Raw genomic sequence first — 15,324 nt, 5'->3', positions numbered from 1 at the left:
GTTTTTATTTCCATTACTTTAGGAGAGGGATCCAAAAAAAATATTGCTGAAATTTATGTCAAAGAGTGTTCTGCCTGTGTTTTCCTCTAGGAGTGTTAGAGTATCTGGTCTTAACATTTAGGTCTTCAATCCATTTTGAGTTTATTTTTGTATATGGTGTTAGAGAATGTTCTAATTTCATTCCTTTACATGTAGCTGCCAGTTTTCCCAGCACCACTTATTGAACATACTGTCTTTTCTCCATTGTATATTCTTGCCTCCTTTGTCATAGATTAATTGACCATAAGTGTGTGGGTTTATTTCTGGGCTTTCTATAAGCATGCCCATTCTGGCCACTTTTATTCAACATACATTTGGAAGTCCTAGCCACAGCAATCAGAGAAGAAAAAGAAATAAAAGGAATCAAAAATTGGAAAAGAAGTAAAACTGTCCCTGTTCACAGATATGACACCATACATAGAAAATCCTAAAATACTACCAGAAAACTATTGATACTACAGTCATCAACGAATTTGGTAAAGTTTCAGGATACAAAATTAATACACAGAAATCTGTTGCATTTTTATACACAAACAACAAAAGATCAGAAAGAAAAATTAACTATATCACATCTTATACACTGGAATATTACTCAGCCATAAAAAAAAGAATGAAATAATGCAATTTGCAGCAACATGGATGGACCCAGGGGTTATCATAGTAAGTGAAGTAAGTCAGACAGAGAAATATATAATTAATATGTGGAATCTTAAAATAAATGATACAAATGAACTTATATACAAAACAGAAATAGACCCACAGACAGAAAACAAACTTATGGTTACCAAAGGGAAAGGGTGGGGGAGGGATAAATTAAGAGTTGGGGATTAACATATACACACTACTATATATAAAATAGTTAACCAACAAGGACCTACTGTATAATACAAGGAACTCTACTCAATATTCTGTAATAACCTACAAGGGAAAAGAGTCTAATATATACGTATGTGTAACTGAGTCACTTTGCTGTACATCTGAAACTAATACGGCATTGTAAATCAACTATACTTCAATTTAAAAAAAGAAAGAAATTAAGAAAACAATCCAATTTGCCACCACATTAAAAAAAAATACCTAGGAATAAACCTACCTAAGGAAGCAAAAGATCTGAAAACTATAGATGCTGATGAAAGAAATCAAAGATGACACAAACAGATGGAAGGATATTCCGTATTCTTGGATTAGAAGAATCAACATTGTTAAAATGACCATACTGCCGAAAGCAATCTACAGATGCAATGCAACCCCTATCAAATTACCAATGGCATTTTTCACAGTATCAGAAAAAAAGTTCTTTTAATTTCTGTGGAAACACAAAAGACTGTGAAGAGCCAAAATAATCTTGAGAAAGAAGAGTGGAGCCAGAGGAATCATGCTCCCTGACTTCAGACTACAAAGCTACAGCAATCAAAACATTATGGTACTGGCATAAAAACATTTAAATCAATGGAACAGGATTTACCACAATTTTCTTTTTAATTTAAATTATATAAGGGGGCTTCCCTGGTGGCACAGTGGTTGGGGGTCCGCCTGCTGATGCAGGGGACGCGGGTTCATGCCCCAGTCCGGGAGAATCCCACATGCTGTGGAGCGACTGGGCCCGTGAGCCATGGCCGCTGGGCCTGTGCGTCTGGAGCCTGTGCTCCGCAACGGGAGAAGCCACAGCAGTGAGAGGCCCGCATACCACAAAATAAATAAATAAGTAGATAGATAAATTATACAAGGTCCCAGGTGTTGCTGATTCTGCTGGTCTTAGGACCACACTGAGTAGTGAGGCTGCAGTACGGAGAAAAACTGTGTGTGAGTTCCTTAGGAGATGGGAAAATATCTTTTTATTTTTATAAACTAGCAGCCACATCATATAAGCTCAAAATTTGTTTCAATGAATTCATGAAGGAATAGGTAAATAAATATAATCTAATAGGGTAACTATGAATTGTAATACAAGTCAGAATGCTTCAATGAACATAATACAGCTTTGAGCAAAGTTCAGAAGGAAATCAGAGAAGGAGGTGATTATTTACAGGTAACAACAGTGAGATAATTAAATGAATGCTTTTCATATGGGATTAGTCAATGAATATTTGTTGTGCAAATGTGCCATTGACATTGAAAAGATTTATTTTACTTATTATAATTACTAACTCAGCTAACTAAAACATATTATGGGACTAAACAATAGAAAACTGGGTATATAGACAATACCCATCTTTAAAAAGAGTGTTTTTTTAGATTTCATATATGTGCATTAGCACATGGTATTTGTTTTTCTCTTTCTGACTTACTTCACTCTGTATGACAGACTCTAAGTCCATCCACCTCATTACAAATAACTCAATTTCATTCCTTTTTATGGCTGAGTAATATTCCATTGTATATATGTGCCACATCTTCTTTATCCATTCATCTCTCGATGGACACTTAGGTCACTTCCATGTCCTGGCAATTGTAAATAGTGCTGCAATGAACATAGTGGTACATGAATCTTTTTGAACTATGGTTTTCTCAGGCTATATGCCCAGTATTGGGATTGCTGGGTCATATGGTAGCTGTATTTTTAGTTTTTTAAGGAACCTCCATATTGTTCTCCAAGGTGGCTATATCAATTTACATTCCCACCAACAGTGCAGGAGGGTTCCCTTTCCTCCACACCTTCTCCAACATTTATTGTTTATAGATTTTTTAATGATGGCCATTCTGACCAGTGTGAGGTGATATCTCATTGTGGTTTTGATTTGCATTTCTCTAATGATTATTGATGTTGAGCATCTTTTCATGTGTTTGTTGGCAATCTGTATGTCTTCTTTGGAGAAATGTCTATTTAGGTCTTCTGCGCATTTTTGGATTGGGTTGTTTGTTTTTTTGATATTGAGCTGTGTGAGCTGCTTGTATATTTTGCAGATTAATCCTTTGTCAGTTGCTTCATTTGCAAATATTTTCTCCCATTCTGAGGGTTGTCTTTTGGTCTTGTTTATGGTTTCCTCTGCTGTGCAAAAGCTTTTAAGTTTTATTAGGTCCCATTTGTTTATTTTTTATTTTATTTCCATTACTCTAGGAGGTCGGTCAAAAGATCTAAAAAAAACAGTGCTGGTGAACCTAGTGGCAGGGCAGGAAAAAAGACGCAGACGTAGAGAACGGGCTTGAGGACAAGGGGAAGGAGAAGCTGGGACAACGTGAGAGAGTAGCATTGACATATATACACTACCAAATGTAAAATGGTTGGCTAGTGGGAAGCTGCTGCATAGCACAGAGTGATCAGCTAGATGCTTTGTGACGACCTAAAACGGTGGGATAGGGAGGATGGGAGGGAGGCTCAAGAGAGAGGGGATAAGGGGATATATGTATACTTATAGCTTATTCACTTTGTTGTACAACAGAAACTAACAACATTGTAAAGAAATTATACTCCAATAAAGATATAAAAAATAACGATAAAAAAATTTTGAAAAAGAAAAGCCATCTGAGAACTAAAAATAAATAAATAAATCTAAATTGTAGCGAACTAAAAAAAATTTTTTAATTAAAAAAAAAAAGAGTGTTTATTTGGCTCAATGAATTTTCTTTGCTCACTTTGTTACCCAAGTACAGTATGACAAGAACACAGTGTGCTTTACCTGGAAATTCACCATTGTTGTAATCAGATATTAAGGCGTGATCAGAAAATAAGCTTAGCAAAACACGGTTCTGAAAGAGCAGTTAGTTATTTGTTGAGGGGGAAAATTACACATAATTTTGGTGTAAATGAAGAGATCATGCACTTACCAAGGTAGGCCTAAATTGTTTTGGTTCCTTTTTATGAATTTATGAGTTTTATTATATAACTGTTAATTTCTATAAAGTGTAATGATTGATAGAGTTTAATTACTTACATATATGTTAAATAACTGGAGATGGTATAACATCAGTACAGCAATTATGAAGATTTCTTGTATGAAGTTATGACCATTGGTTTCCAAAACAGGAAGCATATGCCAATGTATATGTATCATGTCTTCCTTCTCAAGTGCTAAAACCATTTCTGACTCATTGTGATCATTTCTTCATGGAGAAACATACTATTTGAAAGTGTATTTTACAGGTTTTTACAAAGGCTTAGGAAGTATTTAATTAATTACTAATTTCACTCTAGAGTTTAAATTTGTATTTGTTATAATCATCCTAATATAGGTAATATGTTACATGGTCTAACAAATCAGATTGAGGCAAAAACATCTCTGCATATTTGCAATGAAATGATAGTTTATATTGATAATTGCAACTTAAGACAAGCTAAGATCCTAAAGTATCATCTAAAGGAATAATACATTATGTTTAATATAATTTTAATAATGAGGTTTTTTACTATTCTAATTTTTAAGAGTGGTTAATTCATATATGGTAGAAGTTCTAACTGCCTTATATTTGGTGAACTAAAAACCTTAGTCCTTCAAGCTGCTGGCTAACAGAAACTACTGCATCAGTTTTTTTACAGAGAAAACTAAGCAATAGTTAATTTAAAGATTTTCATCAGTAACAATAAAATCAGGGTCAGAGTAGGAATAAAATCTAATGTTCTGGGAAAACATGCATTGTTCATGGAGTCTGGATTTCCTCCTTTTATTCCATTTCTAGAATTTTATTAGCTCCAAATCTAAGCCCAGAGTTAAGCAAAGAAGTTATAAATTCATAAAAAACTCTGAGTTGGTGAGTTAGGTAGCCAGAAACTTCATTTGGAGTGGAGGGTGGTGGGGGCAGGGTGAAATTCAGAAGCATGCTTTTTTAGACGCTGTTAGGGATGTAAAGAATGCTTTATATCGACTAAGTGATAAAAATTCACATCATCATGATATACTTGTTAATATTTTATTTCAGAAGAGTTACATTGTAAATAAGATAGCAAATTCTGAAAGTTGAAGAAATGCAAGAAAATTATCAGAGAAATAGGTAAGCTTTGCCTAAATTCTACAAAAACTGTTCTGCAACTTCAAATACACCTTACCCTTTTCTCAGCTGTAGCAAAAATGTTTATAGTTTTTTTCCAAAAATAGCAGGGCTGTTTGCATTTTGCTGGACTTCAACATAATCAGTGTTATAAGTGGTTTAATAGTAAATTTAGGAAGTGTAATAACTACAGGATTTACTGATTTAGTATTTACTTCAGATATTTATTCTTCTGAATTTCGTATAGTTTACTAGCATATAGAGAGAAAATACTTGAATATTTATGTTTTACTTCTCCATGAATCCTTCATTCCATGTGGTACATAACAAAATATTGGATTCTGATTATTTTTTCAGTAAATAGGTGTCTATGTGTGTGTTCGTATGTGTGTTATAAAATTTGCTATACCTATAATTCATTAATTTAGAGATTTAAAATAGAAATGATTTAAAATCTTTAATTTCCACTTTTACCATAATAATTGTGTTACATTTTGATGTATAAACTGTAAAACGGTAGTGAACCCCTCTAGATCACTAGTTATTTAATATTCCTGAAACAAAATTTATCAAAACAAGATAACTTACTAGGTCTTAAGCTTTAAAATCCACATCTGGGTAGGGAGAAGGGGTTGTAGCCTTTATAATCTTGAAGGAATATTTTTTTGTCATGTATGAATCATCTCAGAGAAAGCTGGCCCAATACATAAGTAAATTATTAACTTCAGATGGAATAAAATTAAGTGACTTGTCATTTATCAAAGCCACCAGAACAATATGTTATAAAGCTGAAGGAAAGACTTGGAAGTTCATCCTTCTGTGACGTCTCTCTTGGAAAATTTAATCTGATCCCCTCCACCCTTCTTTTAAAGTTTCACAATCTTATATGTATGTGTGTGTGTGTGTGTGTTTGTGTGTGTGTGTGTGTGTGTGTGTGTGTATAATTGACAGATTACAGATTTCTCTGAAATCAATGGACAAAAATTTACATTCTTCATCTGGAACTCCTTGAAATGTGAGCTAAGAAATGAAATTTTCAATGGGGGACCAAATTCTCAGTACATTTGTTTAATGTGTGTTTAATAGAACTTCTTTCATTTAAACCTCTCAGTTGCTCTTGAGTAATTTGTTACAAAGGGTTTGAAAATTCTAATCTACCACCTCATACCCATTAGGAAGGCTACTATTAAAAATATAGTAATAAAATAAAACAGAAAATATGGCGTGTTGTTGAGGATATAGAGAAATTGGAACACTTGTGCAGGGTTGGTGGGAATGTAAAATGATGCAGCTACTATGGAAAACAGTATGGTGATTCCTCAAGAAATTAAAAATAGAATTACCACATGATCCAGCTTTTCTACTCTTGAATACAAAAGAATTGAAAACAAGGACTTAGAGAGATATTTGTATACCCATATTCATAGCAGCGTTATTCACAATAGTCAAAAAGTAGAAGAAACCTAAGTGTTCATTGCTGGTGAATGAATGAACAAAGTGTGGGATATATATATATATACACACACAATGGAATAGTATTCAGCCTTAAAAAGGAGGAAAATTCTGACGTGTGCTACAACATGGATAAAACTTGAAGACATTATGCTAAGCGAGATAAGCCCTTCAGAAAAAAACCAAAATACTGTATGATTCCACTAAAATGAAGTACCTATAGAAGTCAGATTCCTAGAGACAGAAAGTACAATGGTGATTGCCAATGGCTCTGGGGGAGGAGTTATTTAATGGGTATAGAGTTTCAGTTTGGCAAGATGAGAGTTCTATGGGTGGGTGATGGCGAAGGTAGCACAACGGTGCGATTGTACTTAATACCACTGAACTACACACTTAAAAATAGTTAAGATGGTAAGTTCTATGTTATGTGTCTTTTATCACAATAAAAAAAAATTCTACTCCAGATGTGTGTCTTCAGTTGTTACCTAAATAATGTAGAGACAACCAGTGATGACTTAAACTTTCCCAGTGATTATACTAAAAATCTTTGTACTGTCTATCATTAAGTTTTCTTTTAAAGTGTCAGTGTTGATATAAACTGGTTACCAATGAGTGAAATTTGACACTTCAACACAATTTTAATTAGAAAATTTTGCAAATTATATTCACATGGTAATCTTTCCATTGTAAACGTTTGTTTTCCAGAAAACTGCAAGAACTGCCCAAAGTAAGACAGCAAGTTGTTGGACCTATTGAGAAAGTAAGTGAAATTAGTTAGAAAATATGTCTATGTATCAGAAAATTTTAGAGAATTGTCAGGAGTGCATAGAATGATTGTTTTTGTTTGATAATTTACATCTATTTGGGGAAAAGGGGAATTTTAAGAAAAGAATTCATTAAACTATTATTTCCAATAGGAAAAATATCAATATATATAAATAACCCATAAGTTCCACAATAAGAGATAATAAAAATAACATAATATCCATTAAATGATCCAATTTTGCCCAAAAAAGCATGTATATGTGTGTGTGTGTGTGCAGGCAAGTGTGTGTGTGTGTGTGCTGCATAAATGTTATCAGAGGTTATTTCTCAGTAGTGGGGAATTATGAGTGACTCTTGCTATTGTATGTTTACATTTCAGTATTTTCCAATGATAATACATTGAAATGAGTTGCTTTTATTATTTTTAAAATGTTATAAATCCTTTTAAAATAAAAAAAATCACATAAATATTTTATAAATCCTATGCATCAAAAAGTGTAGCAGCACAGTTCTTTGGGACTATGTTCAAGGAACATTTTCAGACGTGTTCCTAAAACATCACCTCCACCGACCCTAATCTCTATGTCAGCCTGGTTGTTATTGTCATTAGAAATACATAGGCAGCAGTGCCTGTTTTTTCAAAAGTCAAAAATTTAAAGACTTAGAAAGTAGCAGAGCATGACAAGCTTTATGAAGGAGATAACACACTATTCTAGGGGAAGGTGGAGGAGCAGATACCTTCTTATCGTCTGTAGTACTGAGTACAATGCTATGGCAGTTACTCCATAAATATTTATTAGCTATTGCATGAGTGAATGGAAAAACATGAAATTTTCTCAATATCCATTCATAAAATATGTACTAAGTTCCTTTTGCTGCTATTCAAATCTAATTTTATTTCAATACCTTGTATGTTTTATCTTGACCTCTCTCAGTAAGATAAGTAATCCACTTTTTCAAGTTTTGTTCATGTTTTGGTTTTGGAATAGTGTTGTAGGGACCCATTATAGCATAGAATACAAAGTGTTCACTATTTGACCTTCAGGCATTCCTTTCTCATTCCAAACTGCCTTAAAATTATCATAGACCCTTACTTACAGGATAGATGTTGTCCTGGATACAAAAAATTTGAGGAATTTAAAATAAGGATGAAAAATATGATTCATTACATTTGGTGAACTAATTTTTTTTTTTGAACTAATTTTTACTAGATAGTTACTGTTCTCTGCACTTAGTTGTGTCACTGATGTTACGTTGATACACCTAGGGCACTGAAAATTTGAAGATCAACTTTCATAAGGCAAGATATTTCATTAAGCCAAGATATTGTCATTACAGACTTTTCAAATATCATAATTTATTTCAGAATCAACCAAATGGAAGGAAGTTTCTGATTTATATGCACAACTGACCTGACTTGTGTCACAGATCTACAATTTGTACTGATTTTTCTACCTTATTTTTCAATAGTTTCTCCAAAGTACATTGTAAATCCTTAAGATCAGGGGCTTTTTTTTACTTTATATATAAATACTTATCCATGATCTTATACATTTATTTGCCCTCTTAATTTGTAAAATAACATTTACTTGATGGCAAAAACTGTAGGTTGGTTTTTGGTGTTTGTTTTTAACAGCTGTCATGCTACCATGTTTTATTTGTTTTCCTCAGTTTCGCTTTGCTGATGGACTGGACATCACACTCATGATCCTAGGATTACTAGCATCACTAGTAAATGGGGCCTGTCTTCCTGTAACGTCACTGATTTTAGGAGAAATGAGTGACAGCCTTATCAGTGGATGTCTAGTCAAAACCAACACAAGTGAGTACAATATTTACTTTTCTATATTGCTAGGGACTCAAAAGCATTAAATAAAACAAACATTAAACTTATAATACAGATTATTTTCTTGTCAAACAATATCTATATAATATTTAAGTCATTTATTCTTCTGTATTGCCAGGGACCAAAGAACCAAAATCTGTATTTGTCAAAATTCTTCAAAGAAACAGAACCAATACAATGTGTGTGTGTGTGTCTGTGTGTCTGTGTGTGTGTTTATGTAGAGAGAGAGGGAGAGAGAGACAGATTTTAAGAAATTGGTTCACACAATTATGGAAGCTGGCAAGTCCAAAATCTGTAAGGTGAGTTGGCAGGCTGGAGACCATCTGTGCCCTATTTGACTTTTTTTTTTTTTTTTTTGGCGGTACGTGGGCGTCTCACTGTTGTGGCCTCTCCCGCTGCAGAGCACAGGCTCGGGACACGCAGGCTCAGCGGCCATGGCTTACGGGCCCAGCAGCTCCGCGGCATGTGGGATCTTCCGGGACTGGGGCATGAACCCGTGTCCCCTGCATCGGCAGGTGGACTCTCAACCACTGCGCCACCAGGGAAGCCCCCTATTTGACTTTAAATACTAATTCATACCCTCTTATTTTCCACCCAAAGCCTAATTTTTCAAATGCCCTAGTCTTGTTTAAGTGAATAAATCCATAGCTTCCATCTTCCATGTGTCTTCCTGTCTACACAGTTATTAATTTTTTGATATTTTAATGACAGAAGGTAACGATGCCACTTTGTTAAACAAATGGAACTGCCAATTCATTGAGCAGATATTTATTGATTGCCAAATATGTCTCTCTCTCTCTCTCTCTCTCTCTCTCTCTCTCTCTCTCTCTCTCTGTGAATGAGTGAGTGAAGAAAGGGAAGGAGGGAGGGAGGGAAGGAGGGCAGGAGGGAGAAAGAATAAACCTAGCAACCTAAGGCAGTCTGTTTAGGAGTACTCCTTTGGTTAGGTTTGCTCTATAATGATTGCTTTGTCAGTTTTAGATAGAATAGTCAATACATAACTGACTGATATTACTGAATTTTAATTTTGTTTTTGTTTAAGCCTTCTCCATGTTTCTCGAGTTTCATTGTGTGTTTTTTCAAATGTAATGAACACATAAAGAGGTTGATGAAGATTTAGATAAATGTATGGATATTACTGGTATAACATATTATTAAAGAGAAGTGAAGATATTAAGGCATATGTCGTCAACCTTCTAGCATTTGTTTTCTAAAGAATAATAGAGGAAGATTTTTTTGCTCCTACCATTGAAAATATGAATAGTAACTATCATATTGATCAGAGGCCCATTTTTATGCCAGCACCGAACTTTTGCACATTCTACGTCTATTAATATAATCTCCAAAATGACATTATGTCATTTTAGTGTGACTGTAGGAACTACTTTTAGAAACAATGTGTATTCTCTTTATTAACTCAGTTAAATTTCATTAAAACTTTCTACTGAGTTTTAATACTTCTATGTCAATTCTGATATTTGTAATAAGCTGCTTTAAAAATGCTTCCTGCCACAATTCCAAAAATGGAATAAAGGAAAAATCATTGTTTGCACATAAATAAAGATCATAGACATCATCATATGTGATGATACTGTGGTTATGTAAGATATGAAGAACATGTTGTCTGCAATTTATTACAAACGTTTATTATGGCCATTTAAGAAAGAAAATTATGATAGTTGATATTAACCACTGTTTTGTGCTTCTGGTAAAATTACAACCTTGGTATACTAATTAATGTATGAAGTAGATTTTGCTAGAATATATATAGAAATATATCCTGGTAAACCAAGGATTATTTAAATACCACTTTATGATGTTGCTATCCTTGTTATACCCAACAAATTTCGATGAGCTTCTTTTAAATTTTTCTTGTGACTCCTACCTCTACAACTTTCATTTGTGTTTTTGCTTTTCTTGGACTTTCTAAATTACTCCCTGGAGTATCTCAAACTGAATTCTAAATGCATAATTTTGACAGGAAAGGAAAATTCTATTACTATTACTTACGTACCTGTTACCTGAAATCAGAGATGTCCTAAAGAATTCTTTCCACGTATGAGCTACATGGTTAATATTTCCTTATAATTTTTCATGTTGCATGTGTGCTTCTTGAGACCGGAGAGAACAATTTCAAATTTTAGGTTAAAGAATAGAAAATAAGATGATCATTAACCAGTGTGTAGTCATTAAGTCCATTTTCTTGAGAAGGGACCATATTTGGTTTGGAGGGCTATGTATAAAAGACATCATGGCCAATTATAAATTTATTAATTTCCTTTATAATTAAAAAAACTTTTTTACAGCAAATTATCGGAACTGTACTCAGTCTCAAGAGAAGGTGAATGAAGATATGATTGTGTAAGTCCAAATGAAATGTTAATATCATATTCATTGCATGCTGCTTTATTCAATATTTATAAGGAAGAAAACTGAAATGTTTGTCTGATCATTAATATTGCATATAAATGAGTAAAGCAAACATGTCCTCTTCTTTTGTTTGGTATAGAAAATATAATTACACAATTATAATTGTGTAACTATAATTTTTTCTCCTACTTGAAAGGTATATAAGTTCATATGCTTTCAGTTTTGACAAAATTGTCATCAATAGAAATGTTGTTTGGGGATTTGCATTTTTATATAAATTTTGTTTCCTAGAACTGAAGGTACATAACCTAGAGGTTAAATGACTACTTTTTCCTTTTCAAAATTTTTTTCTTACAAAACTTACAGAAAAATGCCACTTCTGTAAACTTTAAAAGCCAGGAAGATGTGTGCAACAAATAGTAAAATAAAAAAATAAATAAAAAGAGTAAAGTTTTATTCAGGCTAATTTTGGAGACTAATTATTCAGACTATTATAGTAAAGTTGTATTCAGACTACAAATTGTAAAGTCTGAAATAGATAATTTATAGGGACATTTTGTTTTTGTTGGCTTGTATATTAAGCAATATGCTTTACTCTGTCACATGTGTTGAGTTTGTTAGAGAAATGCAAACTTACTGAGTATATTCGCTGGATTTCAGTAGTGTCTCACTGAAACTAACAGAGTCTTATCAGACCTAAGTGATCTCTTAATCTTTTCCCCAAAAAATGAAGCCTCCATCCTACGCAACCCCAAGAGACATCCATCACATTGTAGTGACACCCTCTGGGCCATAATTCTTGACCTTCCACACTGTTAGCCACAGCCTCATGTGACTACTTAATCTTCAATTAATTAAAATTAGATAAAATTTAAAATTCAGTTTCTCATTCTCAGTCACTTGCCAAGTGCTCAAGTCACATATGGCTGGCTGCCATATTGTACAGCACAAATATGGAACATTTTCTTCATCACAGAACATTCTATTGGACAGTGCTGCTCTGGACTACAGTGTGAATAATGCTGCCTCAAGTTGTGCTTTGCTGTAGTCTCAACTTTCTTTGAGGGAAAGTTTCTATTTTTTTAGCACTTTTTACATAAAGTGTATTTATGTTGCATCTTTTAAAAATTCCTGATTAGGATCCAGGAACTGCCTTCTACTGAATTCTAGTCTTACAATATTAAAGCAGGGTTCTGATGTTAAAATCATTAAGTATGAGTTTCTTACAAAAAAGTTTGGAACTTTTAAAAATAGGGGCATCTATCTTAAAAACAGATAATAAAAGGGAGAATAAGGTATGTCTATGTAATCTATGTATGGTTATTAAGAGATTACTAAACTTATAAGGAAGCATTCTTAACATTTATAATGTTGTATTTGTTATGCTGTTGTTTCTCAAACCAGTGTACTGTTTTGGAAATATTTGAGGTATATGGTGAAGGAGGGTTCCATAGTCAAAATGGTTCAGAAAACACTGTATATGACAGCCTCCTTGGATACACTTAGGACAGATAAGCATACTTAAGGCTCAATATAATCAAAGTTTTCCAAACCTGTTTGACTATGGAAACTAAACATCCTGCTGAGCTAATGTTTTGATGAACACATTTCTGGGAAACCTTGTTTTATATAACTTTTTTGGTGGGGATAAGATAATACCTCTTCCATCTATAATAATCAAGAACTGAAAAATTTTATTTTACCTATTTTCCAAATACAATGACTCATAGTTTTATGTAATTTTAATGTTTTAATGTTGTCTGTGCCTTTGTCTTACTTATCAGACAATTATTCTGAAAATAAGATTCCTCCTTTGCAATCAATCCCCATTTCCACCCCAGACCCAAGCAACTTCTTATCTGCTATCTTTAAAGCTTTGCATTTTTTAGACATTACATGTGCTTGGAAACATACATGTAGGGTTTTGCACCTGGCTTCTTTTATTAAGTGTAATGATTTCGAGGTTCATCCATGTTATGATGTATATCAGTAGTTTATTCCTTTTTATTGCTTAATAGTAATCCATTGCAAGGATATATCATATTTTGTTTATCTGTTCACCAGATGATGGATTTCTGGAGTGTTTCCATTTCTTTGCTATTTAAAAATAATGAATCTATGAACACTGATATATAAATCTTTGTGTGGACATATGTTTTTATTTCTCTTGGGTAGATACCTAGGAGTAGAATTGCTGGGTCACATGGTAAGTTTATGTTTACCTTTTAAGAAACTGCAAAACTGTTTTCCAAAATGGATATATCATTTTACTTTCCCACCACAATGTGTAAGTGTTCCAGTTTCTCCACATCTTCACCAACACTTGTTATTGTCTTTTTTATTATAGCTGTTTTGTAGGTATGATGTGGTATCGTATTGTGACTTTAATTTGCATTTCTCTAATGAGCACTTTTTTATTTACTTTTTAAGCATTCATATATTTCTTTGGTGAAGCGCATATTCAGATATTTTGCCTGTTTTATTGTGTTGTTTGTCTTAATGTTGAATTCTGAAAGTTCTTTGTAAATTCTAGATACAAGTTCTTTGTCAGATATATGATTGGCATATATTTTCTCCTAATGTGTGGCTAGTCTTTTCAGTTTCTTAAAGATTTCTTTTGAAACAGAAAAGTTTTAAATTTTGATTAGGTACAGTTTACCAGGTGTTTCTTTTATGGATTTTCCTTTTGGATTTAAGAATTCTTTGCATAGGATCGTGAAGATTCTCGTCTACATTTTCTTCTAGAAATTTCAACATTTTAGCTCAGACACTTAGGTCTATGATTCATTTTGAGTTCATTTTTGTGACTGTTGTGAGGTAAGGGCCTCACTTCTTCTTTGCACTTCTTTTTTTCATTTGTCCCAAGACTGTTCCTTGAAAAAACTGTTTTTTCTACATTGAATTGCCTTGGCACCTTTGCTAAAAATCACATGCCCATAAATGTAAGGGCTAGCTTCTGTTCTCTCATTTTTGTTGCAATTATTGACAGTCTATCCTTATGCTGGTATCACACTGCCTTGAGTACTATAGTTTTAGAGTTTAAATAAATAAATAAATTTTTAAAAATCAGGAAATGAAAGTCCCCCAACTTCAATCTTCTTTTTAGACATTTCATTTCCACATATATTTCTACACATATTTTGGGATTACTCTTCAAATTCTGCAAAATAGCCTGCTGGGAGTTTGACAGGGATTAATTGAATCTATAGATTAATTTAGGCAGATTGTCATCTTAACAACATTGAGTCTTCCAATTCCTTTATTCAGATCTTCCTTAATTTCTGCCAACAATATTTTGTAATTTTCGGTGTACAAGTCTTTATTTTCTCCTTTGCATTTGATCTTTAACCCAGTTTTCTCTTACAATATTGCAAACATTTTCCCACAACATTAAAAAAAGTTCAGTAAGATTTCTATTAAACCTATAGTGTTCTATGCTGTCCTTGAACAGTCCCTCTTATTAGAAAACAGTCAATTATCGTTATTGTAATAATTATGTTCTGTTAAAGTCATCATGAACACTGAATGAGCAAATACTGAACCATTGCTTCCTGGTTTCTGTGAACCTCCAGTCACAACATTTTCATCAATCGATTATCATTGAACTCACGGTCATCAGCACTATAACTCATGTCTGAACGACGCTTAACTAACACATGTATTTTCATGTGCCATAGGGCACATCACTGCTTCCTTGGACTTAGGAACACTAGACAGCACTTCAGCATGCTTCTTGAGAGTCGTTTTAAACAGTGAAAACATCAACAAAAGGCACAAAAATTAGAAAAACTTGCCACTACCTAGATGACAAAATTGACACTTGTTTACAGTATGAGGGCACAAACAAAAAAGCAGAGTGTTGCCTTGTTCAGCCTGAGCTGGGAGTACCTGTGTTGGGTGACTCAAAATTTTTGCCACTCTACACATGT

General features: G+C 33.4%; 1 protein-coding gene across 1 annotated transcript in view; it reads left to right on the top strand.

Moving 5' to 3' along the window:
- The window catches only part of ABCB5 (ATP binding cassette subfamily B member 5), a 137,268-nt gene that overhangs the window by 19,816 nt on the left and 102,128 nt on the right, over positions 1 to 15,324 (top strand). The window contains 4 exon segments of the mRNA XM_029233047.1: positions 4,932 to 4,965; positions 7,120 to 7,174; positions 8,851 to 9,001; positions 11,332 to 11,386. Of these exon segments, the coding sequence (XP_029088880.1) occupies positions 4,932 to 4,965; positions 7,120 to 7,174; positions 8,851 to 9,001; positions 11,332 to 11,386 (295 nt within the window).

The sequence above is a fragment of the Monodon monoceros genome, unplaced genomic scaffold, assembly GCF_005190385.1.
Source record: "Monodon monoceros isolate NGI ecotype Baffin Bay Population unplaced genomic scaffold, NGI_Narwhal_1 Super_Scaffold_2, whole genome shotgun sequence".
NCBI lineage: Eukaryota > Metazoa > Chordata > Mammalia > Artiodactyla > Monodontidae > Monodon > Monodon monoceros.
The sequence above is the reverse complement of the archived record's forward strand: the minus strand, read 5'-3'. Positions and strand labels throughout refer to the sequence as shown.